This window comes from Cygnus atratus, chromosome 2 (assembly GCF_013377495.2).
Source record: "Cygnus atratus isolate AKBS03 ecotype Queensland, Australia chromosome 2, CAtr_DNAZoo_HiC_assembly, whole genome shotgun sequence".
Classification (NCBI taxonomy): domain Eukaryota; kingdom Metazoa; phylum Chordata; class Aves; order Anseriformes; family Anatidae; genus Cygnus; species Cygnus atratus.
Window position 1 is genome coordinate 82,406,569 of NC_066363.1, and position 20,072 is coordinate 82,426,640.

Here is a 20,072-nt window from a genome sequence, read left to right on the forward strand (position 1 = left end):
CGACCATACCAGGTGTGACTGCTAAGCTGCCGCATGTCACTTCAGAATTTTGTAGTTCACCTTCTGAGTGAAGGACCCTACCTTAATGAGGTTTTTCTTGATGAACATTAGACATTTACTATCACCAATTATTAATTTTGAATAGACACCGTGTGTTACTAATGGGGAGGATTCAAGCCTTCAGCTTCTCAGGATGGGTTTTACTAATCTTGCATCCCTTTTCTAGGCTGCTACCCGAACCACCCTCCTTGCAGTGCTCCCTGAATTTCTTAGTGCCTCTACTTCATTCAGCTTGACATTTTTTTTTTTTTTGAGTGTGTTTTGAAGTTATATCATCAGTTCCACTAAAAGCTAAAACTAGAGTCTTCCCACAGAAAAAAACAGTGGTATTAGTCATTCAAAACAAGAGGGCATATACAAACTCAACTGCATTCAAAGCAAATAACCTAAAGGGGTTTTCTGGAGCACCTGGTTTCTTAGAAGCCTGATTTTCATTTTATCCTTTTTATTTTTTAAGGAATGCTTTCAAACAACTAAGTGAAAATAAAGAAAATACAATAATAGCAGTTCTTTCAGGCTTCAAGGCTCCCACTCCCTGTAACACTGTGGATTTTTTTTTTTTTCTTACTGAAGCTGAAGTGCAGAAGAGAAATGAATAAAAGCTTGTGATAGAAACAAAATAGGCCATTCTTGGAACAGATTTGGTTTTTTTGTAGTAGTACAGCTCTCTGCCTAGCCCTTCAGTTCCAGGGCAAAGGGTTTTCATATATTTCAATGGCAAACATACAGTACTGCAAGTGTCTATTTTTATTTTATTTTACCTGTGCGACCTCTTCAAAGTCTTCATGGCGTTTCTGCAATGCCCTAGCTCGATGAAGGGATTTCCCCACCCCGGTATGTTTGCTAAGAAAGGCTTCTCCATGGTTTTCAATCCAATCCAACACCTGTGGTGCAGAAGAAAAACACAAAAACTAAATGGATGCACTGAATATCTTGTTGCAATACAAACACAACTGTTGTGATAAAAAGACAACTATTCAAGAAACTAAGGAGCTTTAAAGGGACTGCAAAGCCATTAGTTATATGCTCTTATGAACACTCGTGAACTTTTATGAAGGCCAAAACTAGCTGAAAGTAGGTAAATTGTATGATTTAGGATGCATTTGAAGTCTACCAAGGACAGCGTAATTTCCACACATTCATAAATTTGACAGCAAATCTGATCCAACTGGCTGGACCCCTGGTGAGTTGTCTCTCTGTAGTCTGTGCCTTCAGCTGACATTTTTCTGTAATATAACGCTAATGGAGTCTGCACATTCCCAAACAATGCTGGTGAGTAACAGTAATGTCTTATATTAGAGAAGAAGTTGCTTCTCCTACTGCATATTGTGAAGTCAAGAAGAAAAATATTTTTTTTAACTAATAGTTACAAATATAATTGAGTTGAAATCCTTATGAGATGAATGACGCCTGCATTCAGAGCACATGAAGAATTCTGCCCCAGTTCCACAGAACTATCTCCCCAAAACATCAGATAGATATAATTGTGTACTGTAAATTCCATAGCAGAAAACGTGAGGAATGAAAGACATTTTAAGGACATTAAAGCTTCTACCACAATGACTGGTCTGACAGCTTTATAAATAGTAAGTTGTACATGCAATTAGTTCCTGCCAGTTAACACAAAGGATTACTGCACACATACCAAGTTTCTGATGAGCGAATGAACAAAAACATCTGGTCTCTCTCCAAACCAATACATCTTAGCCATATTTTAATTCCTTCATTAACTAGCATGCATATGGTATTTAATTCTTTGGAAGATACTCTGAGGTTCAAGAATGCTGTTCAGAATTAAAAACAACTCCATATGAGTAATTTTCCTAAGTCAGCTAATCACTTTTATACAGTATTTATGAAGAGGTGTGGAATGCTTTACGTAATGTTCACCTCCAGCATTCTTTTAGTTTATCATAGAATCCCTGAATAGCTGAGGTTGGAAGGGACCTCTGGAGATCATCTGGTCCAAGCCCCTGCTCAAGCGGCATCACCAGGAGCCACTTGCCCAGGACCAGGACCAGATGACTTTTGAATATCTCCAAGGAAAGGGCCTCCACAACCGCTCTGGGCAATCTGTGTCAGTGCTCGGTGACTCATATCGTAGCGTTTCCTGATGTTCAGACAGCACCTCCTGTGCACCAGTTTGTGCCCTCTGGCTCTTGTTCTGTCACTGGGCACCACTGAGAGCCTGGCTCCATCCTCTTTGCACCCTGCTTTCAGGTATTTATGCACACTGATGAGATCCCCCCTGAGCCTCCACTTCTCCAGGCTGAACAGTCCCCGCTCTCTCAGCTTCTCCTCACATGTGAGATGTTCCAGTCCCTTCACCATTTCCATGGTACTTCAGTGGTACTGTTCATGGTACTCCAGTAGCACTTTGCCTAAGGCAGCCCTGGATACCATTAGCCTTCTTTGCGGCAAGGGCACACTACTAGTTCATGGTCAACTTGGTGTCCACCAGGATGCTCAATTTCACTTGATTCTTTCAAGGGTAAGAATTGATTGAAGAAGGTAGAAGGAGCAGCCAAACATGGCCTCAGTCATCTGAAAAGTTTATGTTACCAATGCTTTTGACTAGTTTCAGTACACCACTCTGTCCTTCTCATTCTAAAAAGAGCTGAAGAGAGACATGTTTGGATGAGAGAATTAGACTAGAGTCTAGAGGCTACTGACAATAATAAGCTAACAAATGAAATCAACAGCAAAATCTGCCCCAGAAAACTGGATGAAAAGCAAAAAGCGGTACAGTGAGAACACATATTGTGCCGAATAATGCTCATTAACTTCTCAAGAGAAGAAATTGCCACAGAAATCCAGTACACAGACCATAACTTAAACCAGTAAACTAGAGAGGCACTGCTGCCCCTAAATGAAACCAGTATGAATACAAATCTTATTAGTGTTCAGCCTTCTTACCTTGATTCTTAACAAAACTGAGGTGTTTGGAAATTTCACAGCATGTAAAAGCAGAGTCAGACATAAGAGTATTCTCTTACCCATCAATGAAAATTTCTACGTACCACTTTGACCAAAGAACAATACCATTAGTCGACACTGATATTAGGCATTTGCAACTTAAACAATGCATATTCTCCCTCCTCCTGGAAGAGGTAAAGAGTTATCCTATATATCATACCAACCCACTAAGAACTTGTCTACTAGTACTGGAAGTACATGGAATTCACTGTGGTAACGCAGTAATACACAGACACATAGTAAGACACTTTTCAGTGAAAGGGTGAACAATCTTATTCTTGACTACAGCAAGTTGCTTTAGTAAATTGCAATTAAGCTGTAACTGCAGTCTCAGCAGAATCATCCTTATGCCCAATATAGGATCTAGAAAAGTGCTCATCCTTAAAGCACTGATACAGACTATTTAGAAGAAGTAATTATTATGGAAAGATGGCTTCATCTTGACAAAATCATCATTGATGGCTGCAATATATGTTGTATATGTGCTGTTTGCAGAAATAAACGATAGACAGCTGATCTTTTGCAGATTCAACATGCTCATTTTCACCAATTTTTCCCACATTATTATCCAGTCCTTCCCCCCCACACTCCCTTTAGCTATTTTGCACACTTACATTTTTTTGATCTCCACCGCTTTACTCGGTGCTATTTTCCAGACATAAAATTTAGAAGGGGAGGGTGGAAATCTTGGAATTTCTTATCTTCAAGTAGTTAAAATGTGCAAACACTCTCTCCCAAAAACAATTATTTCACACTGGCACCGCCTCCAAATGCGACAGTAGAATCAGGCAGTGAAATCAGTAGTATTTTGATGCCGAGAAACTAGAAAGCATTCTTGACCCGCCCTTCATTAGTCAAGACTGAAACAAATGACTTAAAACAAAACCTCAGTCTTTGTGGCCAGCAGATCAAGGAAGGAGAAACAGCACATTTATCCAGAACAGACAAAGACGACATCCAAGGTCAGTGGGGATGTAATAAATACATGATTTAAATCAACTTCTACATGAATGTTTTGCTAATGTCTGACTTGCAAGCCACTAACGTTGTTTTTCAGGCCCTAAAGCTTTCACTGTATGAGTGTCAGCAGTATCTCTACACCAGAAACGTTATCTTTATTTTGACCTTTTTACAAGTCTGCTTTTTTTTTTTTTTTAAATCGGAATTGTCAGAGCCACTTCCTTTCCTTCCCTGATGTGAAAGGCTAATATATATTTCCCACTTGATAACCTTGTCAATTCTTAAGCATAAAATTATAATTTTATTAGCATAGTTAATATTAGGAGGATTATTTTCAACAATTGAATGCAACAGCATTTTTTTAATTAGCATCCAATTTTTGGTGGTAATTAGCATCCAATTTTTGGTGGTAATATATTAACAAGAAATTAGATATCCTGGCATGTTTCTGCTATTTAATGTGAAACTCAGAACTCTGTGCAGTTTAACACAGTCAGAGGTGTTCACATTCCACCCTTCAGATCTGATGTAATTTATGTGGTACCTATCATTTTTATTATTTCAAGTGCCTTGCCTTACTGTTTGCTCCAAGAAATTAGCAGATGATTCTTGGTGTACACAGCTAGCTAGCACCATAGTGTTTCTGTTGATTTGGAAAGCTCCACAAGAAACTCCTTCCCAATGCTGAGCAAAACAGGGGAAAAAGAAAAAAAAAGAAAAGCAGCTGTCTAAGGAGGAGTAACGCAAAATGTGGTACACAGCCTATTTGTCTTCCAACTCAGCTCTGTCACTCACTTAACACTTTCATGAACTGATTTATTTCATTAACCTGGTAGAAAACTAAGCCAGGACAGGGATGAGGAGGAAATCACTGACTCATCCTGAAGGACAGTTATAAATTCACTTACAGTGCAACTTGGTTACTTGCCACTGTGTTTTATTTAACTATAAACAGTGGAAAAGGGTTACACTTCGTTTATTTCATCATGAAAAAAATTACATTTAGCTTCACTGACAATAATGAAAGAAGATTTTCACACTAGTTGTTAAATCATCCTAGACAATCTTAAATTAATTTATTAAGGTTTGAAGAAAGATTAGCAACCTTGAGAGAATGTGCAAATGAAAACTAAGATATTTCAGAAAGTTTCTTTGGAGCTCTACATAATCATACCAGAATTGTCTTGGATATAAATTTAAACAACACCTCAAAACCAAGTAATTTCATGCACTGAATAGAGTCAATGAGTATTCAGTTGAAGAGCTAACATTTCTCAGACAAATTAGATGATCTGGTAAGATTTGTTTTACTCTTTCAAGAAAAAAAGAATCTTTATTGTTCAAGATCACTTTTTTTTTTTTCCTGTGGATTTTCAAAGCTAAGGGAGCAACAAATTGCCAAAGCAAGATTATTCCAGGAAAACTGCATTATGTGCTTGCCATTTTCTTTAAGACCTCTGCTACTGGCTACTTTTTGATGAATTTATCTGGTGTGGATGTTGATTTATCACTGTCTTACAGCATGAAATTGGAGTATGACAAGCTGTATGTCAAAAGGGAACATTAACCACAATTCACACTGTGATCAACTAAAAAGCAGTGTCCAAAATACACCAGTATATAAAGCTAATTTGAAGTAACATAACAAAAAGCTATACCTCCATGTGAAACATTTCACAACCCTTAAAGTGGATGGCTAATGACCATTACAAGGATAAACCAAAGGACAACACAGTCTTTGACAGTAACAGCTACTGGATATTAAGGGAAGGACTGAGGAGCATGGCAACTGTGTTCTACTTCACTGAACCAGGGGCTGTGTTTCTGTACATAAAATTTACTTTTAAATCTGAAGTGGTTGATAGAGATGCACATTAACACTAGAAGATGCAGTTTCAAATTGTCAAGAGGTCATCTTGATACCTTAATGCAAGACCTGCCTTGCACAGCATACAGAAAAAACAAGGGCATAACAAGGAAGAAAGAGAAATTTTGCCAGCCAGTAGGTAAGTATTGTATAATAAGCCTAGAGGGAGAGTAACCCTCTTGAATTTTTTTGTAACAACAACTTCTGGTATACCGATAATCCACACATGTAACTTGGATAACGCATTCCTGATACTCAAAGTCATACAAGTAGGTACAGCTGTCTACTTCGGTGTTTTCAGTCCTGTGACTGTTTGATGCTAAATGCACCAGTTCTGAGAGCTAACTGGTCTCAGACAGAGGAGGAACATCCAGCTCCTTGCTGAAGAAGCAGATCATGACTCTACCATGACCTCAGTCTGACAAAGGGTTATTTGCCAGCTTTAAAGAAACAAGCAGTCTCAGAGCTAAGTCTTTCACCCAGAGCCGTGAATTAGGATGTAGAAGAAAATGAGAATTTCATATAAACATTTTATGACTCCCAAGATAATAAAAGCAAAGAGTAGGATCAGCACAGTAAGGCTCACTGTAGCATTTAATAAACACCCCAGGAAATAAACTGCCTGCAGCCTAACCTACAGGCCTGAAATCTGAATTATGCATCCTGCAAATAACCGCAGGAGGCCACTTGGCCTTGGTAGGTCCTCCCCGGACTGAATTCAGAGTAGACGAGCGAGTTTCAGGGCCCAATCCACACTTGTTGAGACTAGGCTACAGCTGAGAGGATCTATTTTTTTTCCATATGAGAAACAAACTACTATTTTAATTTCTATATCTGAAAATTCCTTCAGAATGAAGGTTGTTAAATGTAAGAGGTGATTTTGACAAGTCCACTTCCCTGACTATTCACATGCAAGTACCAACATCAGACCCTCCAGACTAACTACTGTTGATATAATAAACTTGATGAGGAGCCTCTAGGATTTATACAGTGGTATAAGAGTGGTTTCAGATTGGTTCTCAGTGACTTTCCTGACATTCATAACATTAACTCTGCTTTCTTTTTCTTTTTTATGGTCAGCTGACATTTTTCACACATTTCCACATTCTTTGTTACAGCTCACTGTTGAGAATTTGGAAAACTGCTTGCCTTTTGAATATTTGCCTTTTTAACACCAAAAAGTAACTAATTAACATTTTTAATAATTTTAAACTTAATGTTTAAGTATTTTTTAATCTTTTTTCTTTAACATACAGGAAAAGATAGGCAGTATGTATAGAAATTTGAGCAAACAAGATTGCTTACACACACCCTGCCCCTGCCTGATTTAAATCTTTGTCAATGACTGCAAATGGAAACCAAGCTATTTTCCTCCCAACTGCTTACACCCAACATTTTCTCGATGTAAGTACGTGAAACAGGTAAATACGTGAAATTTGACTTAAAGTGCAACTAATCTGGAAGAAACAAGATTATTTTAACAGAATGTATGACTGGTTATCTAAAATTCACATTCAGAAGTTCCTGGTCTGTAAACACTTTTACACTGAAATGAAAGAACATGATCAGTAAGTATTGACCATATCTTTACTTTTTATAGAATAGATATCAAGGATATAAATACATTACTAGCATCTCTGTCAATTGCCATCGAAAATTTTCTGTTTATTAAAAATCCATTACTAAAGGAGATTTTTTTACAGCTTTACCTTTTTAAGCTAAAACCATGTCACACAGAGGTATTAATGTTTGTACTTAACTCCTAACTTTTATGGATGCCATAATAATAGCAAAAACATGGCAGCTAATAGCCATCAATTCAAGAACAGTGACAATGTCAGAAAGTAATCTTATCTGTAATTATTCTACTTATTTAGCACAGTATGTTCAGGTTTAAAAAAAAAAAAAGAACACCTGTAAAGTATCCCTGAGAATTTGAAACTAAAATCTTGTTACAGAATAACACAGTTAATTTATTGCATGTTACTACTACAACTCTTTTCTGACATCAAGTCCGGAATTTTACCTAGAATGTGAATACCAGCTTCCAGCACAAACTTAAAACAGCTTCTGTCTAGAATAAAAATCTTTGTCATCCTACCTGAATTCAAGTAAAAAAGAGAAGGTAATTTAAAAAAAGAAAGAAAATGAAGCGGAGCTACCTTACGAACATAATTTCTACCTGTAATAGCAAGTCTCCTCTCTTAACACACAGAACTTGGAATCAGTCAATCGATCCCATGGATATATTTGTATGTTGAATTAAAGAACATGGGGTCTAGCAATCAAACCCATCTGTCACTGCAACCAGCATCCAATCACAACCTGACAGAACAGAAATGCATTTAGAAAACATGAAGTAAAACCTACCTGTTGAACATCCTGTTGAAAAACACATAGCTGAAGCCGCTGGTGTAAGCGGACCTTTCGATGCTGCCAAATGTTTTCCAGTTGGCGCTGGTGGTGCAGTACTTCATGGATGACATCCAGAACGTGATGAACTGCTTTTGAGTAGTTGGCAGAAGCAGTGAGAGAATCGGAACTTCCAGGAGTCAACGGCCTCTGAAGTTTGTCAAGCAGTGACTTTCCATCTTGGCTCACCTGACCACCAGAAAGCACAAAGAATTACTTGTCTGCCAAAATCTTGCTACTCTACTATTTCATTTCCCCTGCTCCCTATTTTAGATTTAGGAACTCAGGGAGCAGTACAAAATCTTTATTACTATTCCAGGCGTGATTATGTGCAGCTGTTCTAAGAAAAAAAGAAAACGCAACTGCGTTTTTATATCCTTACTCTACGAAAGAAAATTTAAAGAAGCAGCACTCTTCTAAGTAACAGCCTGTCTTTTGATAAGAGTGCTTTTCCTTTACTGTGATCTTTTTTTTTTTTTTTGAACAGTCAAATCTCACTATGAAGCTCTTTTAAGCTTCAGCACTCTCTCTCATCAATAAAGCACCAAAAATTATGCAATTGTCCAGAACTGTCTTTCCAGGACCATCTCTCTCTTTTATTTTGCTGTGAAGAGGAACAGGGAAGTTACTTTCTACGAGTTAATATTAATCTGACGAATGCATTTAGACCAACAGATATGGACTTAGGACACAGTTTCGTCTGACATGATTTACAGCTTTTAGATTATTACTGATACTGGCAAGCCAAAGGCAAACTGGTGTTAAGACAAACCTAACCTGATCAAATTACTTAAAACCTTTCCATGTAGCACAATATATTATTTTCCAAAATGTGTCTAACTACTGAAGCTATAAGAATGTTAGTAATTTATAGTTATTGTCTTCTCTGATTCAAACCATGGCAAAAACATTTAGTTTCCATGCTAATTAAAAAGCAATAATCCTTCCTTATCTGGCCACTGTTGATGTTTAACACTTGCCAGGGCTGTTGAAAGCACTTTTCATTGCTGTTAGCTACTCCGTCAGTTTTAGCATGAAGCTCAGAGAACTATTACAGTTTGGTATCACTCAGCTACCTGTAAAAAACTTTCCTAATTGCTCGTCCAATAGGACGGAAAATTCATCCAAAACTACAAGAGTGGGACGTGAACAACAGTCAGAATCTGTCTAATCAACACCATGTCACAAACAGAAAATTGGCCAAGGCTTTTTCCCAATGGCTATTTTCATCAATTTTCACTAAATTTAGGCACAATTAAAGATTGCTGTTTAGTAGTCAAACAGATCTGAAAGGAAGTTCTTCTCTAACAAATAGTTTGCAAGAGAGTTTATTTCTCATTTAAGCTTTTTCATTTCAGTGGTAGCTACGAATGCACAGAATGAAGCTCACTTGAAACAGTAGCTCTCATAAAGTCCAGTCAGGTAGAAAAAAAGTGTAGTCCACAGTAGCTGCTACTATAGTAATGATTTTTATTCCCTTTCTATATCCAAAACCATTATCTAGAACAAGTCGTTCAAATATTTGAAGACAATAGACTTCAATTACCTATCAAGAGTCCATGAAATTTAGAAAAAAATATGTGAAAGCCCCTTGATCTGATTAGTTTATTAGCTTGACAAACAAATGAGCATGCCTGTTTCCCCTTTGGATTAATACAGTGGGCCTTTCTTCCTTCCCAGGGCATAACTACCCTAAGATTTCAGCAAGATATATGTAACAACATTTAAGGCACAGCTATTGGATTTTCAAGCACACCAGTCATCTAGGATTATGAGCTTAGATAAATTACTTTTCTAGTAGTATACAGCAATTATCCTCAGTAAAATAAGACTCAGAGCTAGTTTTAAAACCATTTACTGTCTTCTACTTTGCAACCAAATTGTATTGTCAAGACATCACAATCTAAAAATGACTGTTATAATTTCCACACTGTTCCTTTCTCCCAGCTGTTCATTCCCCGCAAAATGAAAGGAGATCTGTGCTGTAACAGAAATGAAGTCATACGTGTAATAATAATAAGCGGTAGTTCTAAAATATCTTTACACAGAAAGGTAACTCCATTGATCTCCAAAAAAAGAATGCATATTTAAATAAGAAGAAATAAAACTTTCTGTCCAGAGGAACATGACTTGTACATACATATATGACTACTGTTTCTGCACAAATTCTGATTTCTAAAGAATAAGCTATTCCTTTACCAGATGGGGAAAAGCAATAACGTAAAATCAGAAGAAAGGTGCCTATGTCAAAAGCTACAGCTCTGAAACCCTAGATAAATTTCCAAAGTGTTTGTGAGCAATCCTATTATCTACCCATCTCATTTATTTTTATTATGCATCACCAGGAAGTAAACAGTATTTACCGTAGTAATACACAGTACTTATTTACACTTAACAGCAGACTCCGATTCATTCACATCCCTGTTTAAAAACACACCAAAAAAGAACAAAACAACCAAACAAAAATTCCAATGTTTTAACTTCAATGCTTTATAATTATTCCAGACAGTCCAAACCTTTTTATTCCTTGCTGCATTCTCATGGAGCATGCACCCCAGATTGCCTCATCACACTCATCCACTACAAACATGCTACGTTTCTCTCTCTCTCTGTCATTTTAAAAGGGGGTCCTCTCAATGAACAAAGGTTACAATAAAAAAATAAAAAGCTTCCCTAAAAAACAAGTTCTCAAGAATGAGTTAAAACATGTAGCAAGATCACAAGTTTTATCACCAAAGATGGTATCAGGAACAGGTATATCAGCATGTGTTTTACACAAGACAACAGCTCATGAACTCTGGACATCTGACTAATGGTAATAAAGTTTATGCAGGCCCTAAGATGGCAGGCATGCAAAAATCCAGTATACTAACAATATGGACTGATCATCAGCACTAACCTTACATTCCTTTACTGATAAATGAAACGTGACCACACTTAAGATTCAACTGCCCCTAACAGAGTTGATTCACCAGAAAGTAGTTTTGTCTTTTATGTCAAGTATAAATCGCAAACATTACTTCATTCCTACACCACTTCCTTTTAAAATGTGCAAAGTGTGGCCTAAGCTGTCCTGTGTCCATGTCCTGTGTCGATAATTTTATACCATGATTTAATCAAATGCATATTTCCGCATAATTTGCAACAGAAACTGCTTTATTTGACTCAGATCAGTTCCATACAACACCAAAAATAGTTTTATTCTGTGATGCTGATAGCCGGGTGAAAAAAAATTAAGCAAAGCTCAAAGTAATACAAAAAATACCTGTGAGCTAATAATGAAGTCTATGCCCATTTGATTTCTCTAAGCTAACTGAAGAACATGAGAGAACTCAATTTGAAGAAAAATGATGTATACGTCAGTCATTGTTTTTAGGACACCTTCAGAATAAGCATTTATGGTGCATTTACTAATAATACAAATACTAAAAAGCATTCTCAAAAATACTCCAATATGTTCAGGATTAGAGCAGCAGCATACGATATACTAATCTTATGAAGGCTGGTTACACAGGCATGTTGGCTCACTGAAGTGCCTTCAAGGTTGGCAAAACTAAGTATATAACTTCTGGTTTGTCAAATGATGTCCTCGGATGGTTAAACCTTTTTTGTCAGACAGTTTCACAGACTGATTTTCAAAACACACTTAAAGCAATCCATACCAACAGCATACTTTTCCAGCTTGTTTCCGTTCAGGCATTTTAATGACAGTATCGTACTGCTATTAGAAGGTAGGAACACACAAATGTAAACTAAACATACTTAATACACTGCATGGATTGTTTGTACCATTGATTGGTTGGTTTCATCTTGCCTTTAAATTTGAGATGATTAAGAGGAAGACTTAAAATTTAACTTTAACTTTGAGTAATAGCAGCAAAATACAGTATACTAAACTAGGCGGAAGAAGCCTGGCGTTTGAGTTTCCAACTAACACATCATGCAACAGCCAATGCCAGTTTATGACCCAATCTTAATATTACACCATATTATCAAGTCAGCAACCTGAGGAAACAAAGAAGACGCTTGCCTCAGAGTAAGCCAAGGTAATATGCTCATATATCCCTTGATGATGATGGATAGCATCTTCTAAATCTTGCAGTTCTGAGGGAAGTTCCACCTCTCCACAGGCTTTACACCATGAATCCACGTTGCTCATATACTGCAACAGAGAAGAGACATTCTACTTAATTTGGGGTTCTATCAATAAGTAAATATACTTTAGAAACACACAAAAGGACAAACATCTGTGTGACGGTCATTGAGAAGGCTCCTGTTAAGTGAAAAGTCTTCAATGCATTTATTTCTGAACTGCCCAAAATTAAGATTATATTTGAACAGAGACAAATTTTCAAGCCTGATGATACTGTTGCTTCTAGGTATATATACGGAACTCTTTCAGCCCTTCACAGACAGGCAGGCTTAATTACATGTTGGCAGCATTCAGCACCAATTAAACCATTGGCAATGCTGATACTTCAAGTTTACTCTTGCTCCTTTTCTCAACTTTGCAGCTAAGAAAAACTTTATTTCACTCTGCACCTACCATTTCAGATGCATGAAAGGCAACAAAGATCTTGTCTACAAAAATTGGTAAAAACGTGCTACAGACCCTCTTACCTGTCAACTCCCTGTTCAGATACTCACAGTACATTAATTAAGCTATTCCCTCACTTTTTTTAAAGCTTTAGAGAAAACAAAGTTACTTTGCACTTGTGCACACTCACATACACAGACTTAATGGTGAAAGCCAATTAATGGTTCACTGAAACACTTCCTAGTTGTCTTTTGTTGGAAAGAGTGTCAAGGAGGCAAAGCACGTTAAGAGCACAGTAAATTCACACCTTAGTCCCCACAGCACTAAGTTCCCCATACAGAGAAGCACTAAATCCATTTGGCAACCTACTACAGTAGCAAGCATGTAAGGGATTTACAACTTAAGCGGGGGTCTCTTAGGACTAACACTGTACTTTGAGCACACAGCTATGTCAGCATAGCTGCTCAAGTCAAACCTTGCAGGGGAAATTGAGGATATTGCGACAGAATCTCTTCTGCGGATAACTCAAGTCATCTCTGAAGCTTAAGCTGCCCTGACAGAACAGAAACTGTCATCACAGCTGTACGCACTTCAAAAGTTCTGTCAACTTATTTTTGACAGCTAGGGGGCATGAATTTTACACCCTTGTTATGCTAGGCAAGGAAAGAGGAAAAAAGAATCTGCTTTTTTCTAGGATTTTTCATAGCTGTTACACTTAGTATAGCCAAGCACGTGTGATAGCTTGTAAACTAAATTTGTCTTCTCTTTGTGTGAAGTTCTATAGTCTCAGGAGCTTTAAGAAGCCAAAACATTTCTCTCATTACATGGATCTTAAATCCTGGGTCACACATAGTCTTTTGAGGAAAAGTAGTCCACAGGCCACTTCTGGCACTCCATTATTGTTTGACTACGGGAAGAAAGGGTGGTGAAGTGTTTATTTCTTAGATACTTGCTTAATTCTCTTTTAATCAAGGGACAGTTTTAACAAATCTCTAATGTTAAGCACTTAACATTAAAAGAAGCTCCATGTAGGACCACGGAGCTGCGTCTTTTGTACCAGTCAGCATGAACTGACAGCTGGGTGCAGTCTTCTCTGCGTCTGAGGAGGCAGTGACACTTACCTGTAGCTTGCAAGGGAACACACGCATTCAAGAAGGGTGTGTTATTTCTTTCGCTACTTATTTATTAATAATTTCTATGTAGGTCAAACATCACCAGTCTCTAAAGGGGTCATTCCTGTCACTCCAAACTCACTCTCCACTGTCAACAGCTACATCAAGGCCAGGTATCTTACAAAGCAACTATGACAATCCATCAGAGTTAATCATCAAGTGAAAACTGCAAAAAGTACAATTAAGGAGAGGAAGTAAATTAATCCCTGAACATACTGCAGTATTTTCTCTCATTCTTCTCTTTCCCCTTGTTTAGATTTACCTATGTGTTTAGTGCTGAAGAAAGGAACACCAACTAGTACCACAGTTGCCCACAAACTTTTTTGCACACGAAAAACGTACTCCCCTGACTTCTGATTAAAATCAATTTTTTACAAAAAAGGACGACACTTCAGTCAGAGTATACCTATCTGTTCATGTTTTACCATCTTTCTCCCATATGTAAGACCAATAATGCTTAAAAATTAACCTAAATAACCTCAGCAATTAGAAGAGCATCAATGCTGATAAGCTATCATGATGTGTCTAACAAATGCTTCAAGCTGGTTGGTGACTTTTACAGCAGAAAACAATTTCTTCCTCTTCTTTCTGTGCAACTTCTCTTTAAAACCCGCTAAAAATACTTATTATAGGAGCGTTAGTTTATATACTTTGCATTAAGCTCTCTAAGATTAAACCAACGTCATCACTAACAATGAGAGGCACTGTGTATTTGCATCTTAGTATGTTCACATTTCTAATCTCTGGGCATTTATAAATTGAATTTCTGTATGGTAGAAAATGGAAAAAAAAACAACCACCTTCTTAAAATAATAAGGTGTGCTGCTTCTCTTGATTTCTCCAGTTATCATCAACTCCCAACTGGTCCATTCAATTATTCTAAATTAAAGTTATATCAGACGTGAGACCTTTTCTTAGATCCAATCTAGCATTGCAAATGGAAAGAAAAGCATCTATGGCAGCTGTACAGCATACCAGAGCTTCAGTCAGCCATAAGCATTCAAGAACCTCTGCCCTCCAAATTCACCAGAGACATACACAGTAGACAGTCTATAATATCAATGGGTGACTCAACAGCACACGCACAGCAACTCCTTCAGAACTGAATTCCCTTGAGGGGAAAAACATGCTTTCACCATCAAGACTATTAACTTGGAGATATTTATTCCTATTCCCCTATATATACCTCCTCTCTTGCAGTTACACACGGTTAATGACTTAATTAAAATAAATGGTATGGGCCTACAGCTAAATTTTTTGTTTAATTTAGGAGGAATCTCTTACGGGATACTAAGTAAACATCTCCCACCACAATTTCAGATTCAGAAGACTGTTAATTAACTTCTCAACTTTCAGGCCAGTTCAGCTTGGTTTTCTATAAGCAATTATTAGGAATTAAATACTAACAACTCTAGAACTGATTTGCGAACACTTCTCTCTCATTAGGGTGGAGGAGTGAAGTAAATAGAATAAGTGAATGATTTCTGGAAATAGAAAAGGCATTATACTGACACTGATTATATTAAATGTTTTTCTTCCCTTCCTTCAACTCAAAAGCTTCATATAGTTAAGCTTTTATGTCTATTTCATTTTGACTCATGTATCTAATTTGGCTAAGATTTATCTCGCATTGGTGTTGGCGAGGCATTTTGGGGAGAATATAAGGGTAGCAGGCTGTCCTACAGAGAACAAGTTTCCATTGGAACATCAGCTGAAATGAATGATCTGGCTTTCTAGCTGACCTTTTTAAACACTCCATTTACTTTTGTTTGGACAGAAGTACAACGGAATTCACCTTTCCAGCATGAAAACTTTTGCTGGCTCCCTCCACGTTCACTAACCTGTTCAGCTTTCTGATGGAAGATAGAGGACATATCCAGTAGTGTGCTACGTTCATCCAAGGCTGCAGCAAATGCTTTCCATTCTTGCTCCAACTGACTAGCGATCTGTTTTATTTGCTGTGAAGCGTAATGACCAGACTCAACCAGGCGATTTGCCACTGACATGATGCGGTTTATGTTTACATACACATTCTGTGGAGAAGACGAAGGGAAAAATTAGTTTGCAGACCACTTGAATATATAAGCATACTTCTATAAAATTATCCTTGAATACGGCAATGCTTAGTAGACTGGTTTTACTTGACAAATTTGTGCATGCCTGATTTTGGAATCTAGGTGTATACTGTAGCAGCCTATTGGTATCACTGGTAAGAGAGAAGGACAACTTGAAAAGACTAGCTCAACGATTAGCTTAAAGTTATGTTATGTGAAGACCCATTATTACAACAAAGAGGAAAAGGAAAAGCTGACCATAGATGTTCAAGTCAACAAGACACTTAGACACACACAATACAGGAAATTCAAAGTATCATCAGCATGCATTTGATCTCTCAATGGTATGTATATGGGGAACAACATTCTAAAAACATTTACATCAACTTCTGAAAGTACTTCTACTTTTAAAGTAACAAAACACAGAACTCTGAGTTCTAAAGAGTTCAACATTTTTAGATATGATTTTCCTGCCACTGTACTGCCTCAGATCTTAACACTGAAAACTAGACAAATAAGGTCATTGACCAGTAAGATTCCCTAGCATGCGAGCACTACTAAACAATGGCTCTTAGTCACTGTAATTTTCTTTCCTTCCAACTCACATATGCATTTTGACCTGAAGTGTCTAAAAGCTGTTCTTGATTCTGTATGAACAAACAGTATTTTTCAAAGGAAGCAAATAAGTGTTTCCGATTTCTTCAAAGCCAGAAACAAAAATAGCTTCAGTACCAAAAAGTTTCTAGGTAGCTCCTTCAGAGCTACACGTACACAGTGCTGGGTTGACACTTCTTTTAACAGGGCTGACTCTCATATACCTGGAAAAAAGTTCTTAGAATCACAGCATTGCTGAAGCTGGCCATCTCCTCTGGAAATCATCTAGTTCAAACACCTGCTCAAAGCAGAGTCAATCAGAGCAGGTTGCTCAGGGCCATGTCCAGTGGGCTTTTGAAAATCTCCACAGATGGAGACAACACAATCTCTCTGGGCAACCTGCTCTAGTGTTTAATCATTCTCACTTAAAAAAAAATAAATAAATAAAAGTTTTTTACTTATGTTTAAAGGGAATTCATTGTATTTCAGCTTGTACTCATTACCTCTTGTTCTGTCATTGACTACCATGCTGAAAAGTCTGGTTCTGTGTTCTTTACTCCCTCCCATCAAGTATTTAAAAAACCTTCTGAGTATTCTCTTATCCCTGGAAACCAATCCCAGCTCTCTCAGCTTTTCCTTATCCACTAGATGCCTCAATCCCGTAATCACCTCTGTGGCCCTTTGCGAGACTTGCTTCATCATGGGTTGGTCAGCATGCTGGCAAAGATACTTTTGCTCCACATAGTCAGGTAGCAGCCTTGAAAGGGTCCCATGGTTGTAGAAGCCAAACCCTGCTGCAAACACCAGCTGTGTAACCAACTGTTGACCTGCTCCTTCTCAAGTCCTACTTTCTCACCACCAGGATTGAGGAGAACAACATCTGGGCCCCCAAGCCCTTGACCATTGCCCCTAGAGCCAGGCAGTCACGTTCGATACTTTCCAGGTCACCCTGGCAGTATCACCGGTGCTCACATGGAAGAGCAGCAGGGGGTAATAGTCTGAGGGCTGGACAAGCTTTGTTATTCTTTCTGCAACATCCCAAATCCAAGTCCCCAGCAAGAAGCACACTTCCATAGACAGTAAGTCAGGTTTGCAGATGGGGTGCTCTGTCCCCTACAGAAGGGAACCCCCGTTGCTCTCACTCACCACTTCCTTTTGGTGCTCCTGTGAGGCTCAACCTCAGCCAGCACAGATGTTTCATTTGACACAGCTCCTGGCTCCTCGTCAGCTATGAGGTCAGTGAACCGATTCTACAGCTGCAAATCTTGAGGCGGAGCAGGAACCTTCCTCCCTGTGCCAGAAGCCATTACCATCCAACCTGTAACATCACAGGAACTCCCATTTCCCAAAAAAACAGGCACAGACTCCGCCTGAGCCTCCCTTCAGTGCAATTAACAGCTTGGACTCTTCAAGCTGCAGAGTCATGGAAAAGATCTGGTCAATCCCTTATTATCTCTGATGCTCTGCAAGTCTGCTGACCTCCTCCTGAAGCTCCTTCACTTGGCAACACAGCTCCTTAATAACTGCACACCTCCCGTGAGCAAGGAAACCACTTCCGGCTGCCCCAGCCTTGGCAAGAGGCCGCAGACACTCCCTGAAGCCTCAGACCTGCATCTTCCTTTTGGAGCTCCCACAGGATAGAGGCCCCTGTGGCACATCACTGCTGCTGAGGACATGGGTGCTGTTCTGAGCACAGTTGCTGGTCCTTTCTGTGATCTGCGGTGCAAATTGCAGTTGGCTGCTTCCGTTAACAACTCATTCTTGCCTATATCCTAAAAATTTACACGAGCCCAAACTGCCAAACACTATCAGAAACAATGGTTGGGCAGGAAAAGAAGTCATTATCTCAACATTCTTTAAGGAAATGTTTTCCCTCCTGTCTGTGCAGTGCTTTCTGAAATTCCAGTAGGCAAGAAACAGCACAGAGCAGTTAGCTACTTGTCAGCAGCAGCACCGCAACTTGCCCTGGTCAAGGGTTGGGTAACACAGCATCATGAGCCAAGAGAGACAGAACAATGCAGACAAGAACCAACTGCAACAACTCTCAGTAAAGGCCACAAATCAACAATGACAGAGGAACAAAACCCAAAATTTCTTGAAAACTGTATTGTTATTTTACTGCGGATAGATTTGTTGGGCAGCTTGTGCTGAAATCTACGTATACTCCTACCAGTAAAAGAGGTTGGGGGAGCACTGGAATGGGGACACCCAACACCACGTAGACGCCGTGCCCGAGGTGGAACCACTACTTGCTGGCACTGAGCTGCTGCCCCGGGCCTGACACAGACTGGCAGGAGCAAGTGTTGCAGTTCCCCCAGGCTTCACTCTGCTGACTGAGTGGTAATTGGCATTGGTCTCTGTTACTTGTATGGGTATGTATGTGTACATATGCAAGGGTAGGCATAAAGTTCTCCTGGCAGCTTGTACCTCAGTTGGTCCACTTAAACTGGATGCAGAAGTGTTATGTTGTCTTTCCTCCCTGCACAATACTACCTTTTCATTGTTATCTCTCATGCCTATGCTTTCCTCTTAAACACACCTGAACATCCATAGGAGAATAGAACTGTTATTTCCAACAAATTGTAGAAGACTTGGGAGCACTTGCACCTGTTAAAGTGTAAGTAGCATAAATGCTAGACTGCTAAATGAATCCAGAAAACCAGGACATGGACAACGGCATGACAAAATGTGTCAAAAGAGAATAGCATAAAGACTGTATTAGACTGCCACTTGAACTACCTGTGTATTGTAATAAAAGAATTTTGGAAATTCTGGAATGTTGGTTCGATATGAAGGACAGGGCACCAAAAATAGGTAGCTAAGTACATCAAAACCAAGCTGTGGTTAAAATGCATTCAGCTTCCCGTGGCAATCTGGCTTCACAAACGTGGAATACCCCCTGTAGTAGTATGAATATGAATTAATATACTGACAGTTGAACACTTTCCAAGCTATGCATACCACGTTCATTTCCTCAAAAAATCCTGTAATAATCTCAACAACTTTTTCTGCTATCATATCCTGTACTAACTGACATATCTACTAAACATTTAAATTCCAGTATTTCAGAATGCAATGATCCAGAAGAGCCAGATGTAGTTAACGAGGAAAACGAACTTCAAACAGCAATTCACTACAATTGGAATGTCCAACTAATCCTTGAAGATTTACAAATATTACTCCATTTTCTAAAGGGACAGGCAGGTTTACTGTCATTATTATATAACAAATACAAATTTTGTGCACTGCTTCAGCAGCACCATTCCAAGCAATCTTCCACTCGTTCCTTTGGTTCCAGGAACTGACTTGTTGTTATTCACTGCACGAATTTACATCCTCATTTCAGCTAAAGAAACAACAGCTATCAGGTAGTAACTGTTAAAGACTTTTTTAGCCATCTCATTTATATCATGTGAATCTGCACAAGGCAACTGCAGCTT

General features: G+C 38.5%; 1 protein-coding gene across 1 annotated transcript in view; it reads right to left on the reverse strand.

The window, feature by feature from the left end:
• The window catches only part of TRIO (trio Rho guanine nucleotide exchange factor), a 248,746-nt gene that overhangs the window by 138,544 nt on the left and 90,130 nt on the right, over positions 1-20,072 (reverse strand). Inside the window, 4 exon segments of the mRNA XM_035552676.2 lie at positions 822-944; positions 8,234-8,464; positions 12,306-12,437; positions 15,826-16,017. Coding sequence (XP_035408569.2) covers positions 822-944; positions 8,234-8,464; positions 12,306-12,437; positions 15,826-16,017 — 678 coding nt within the window.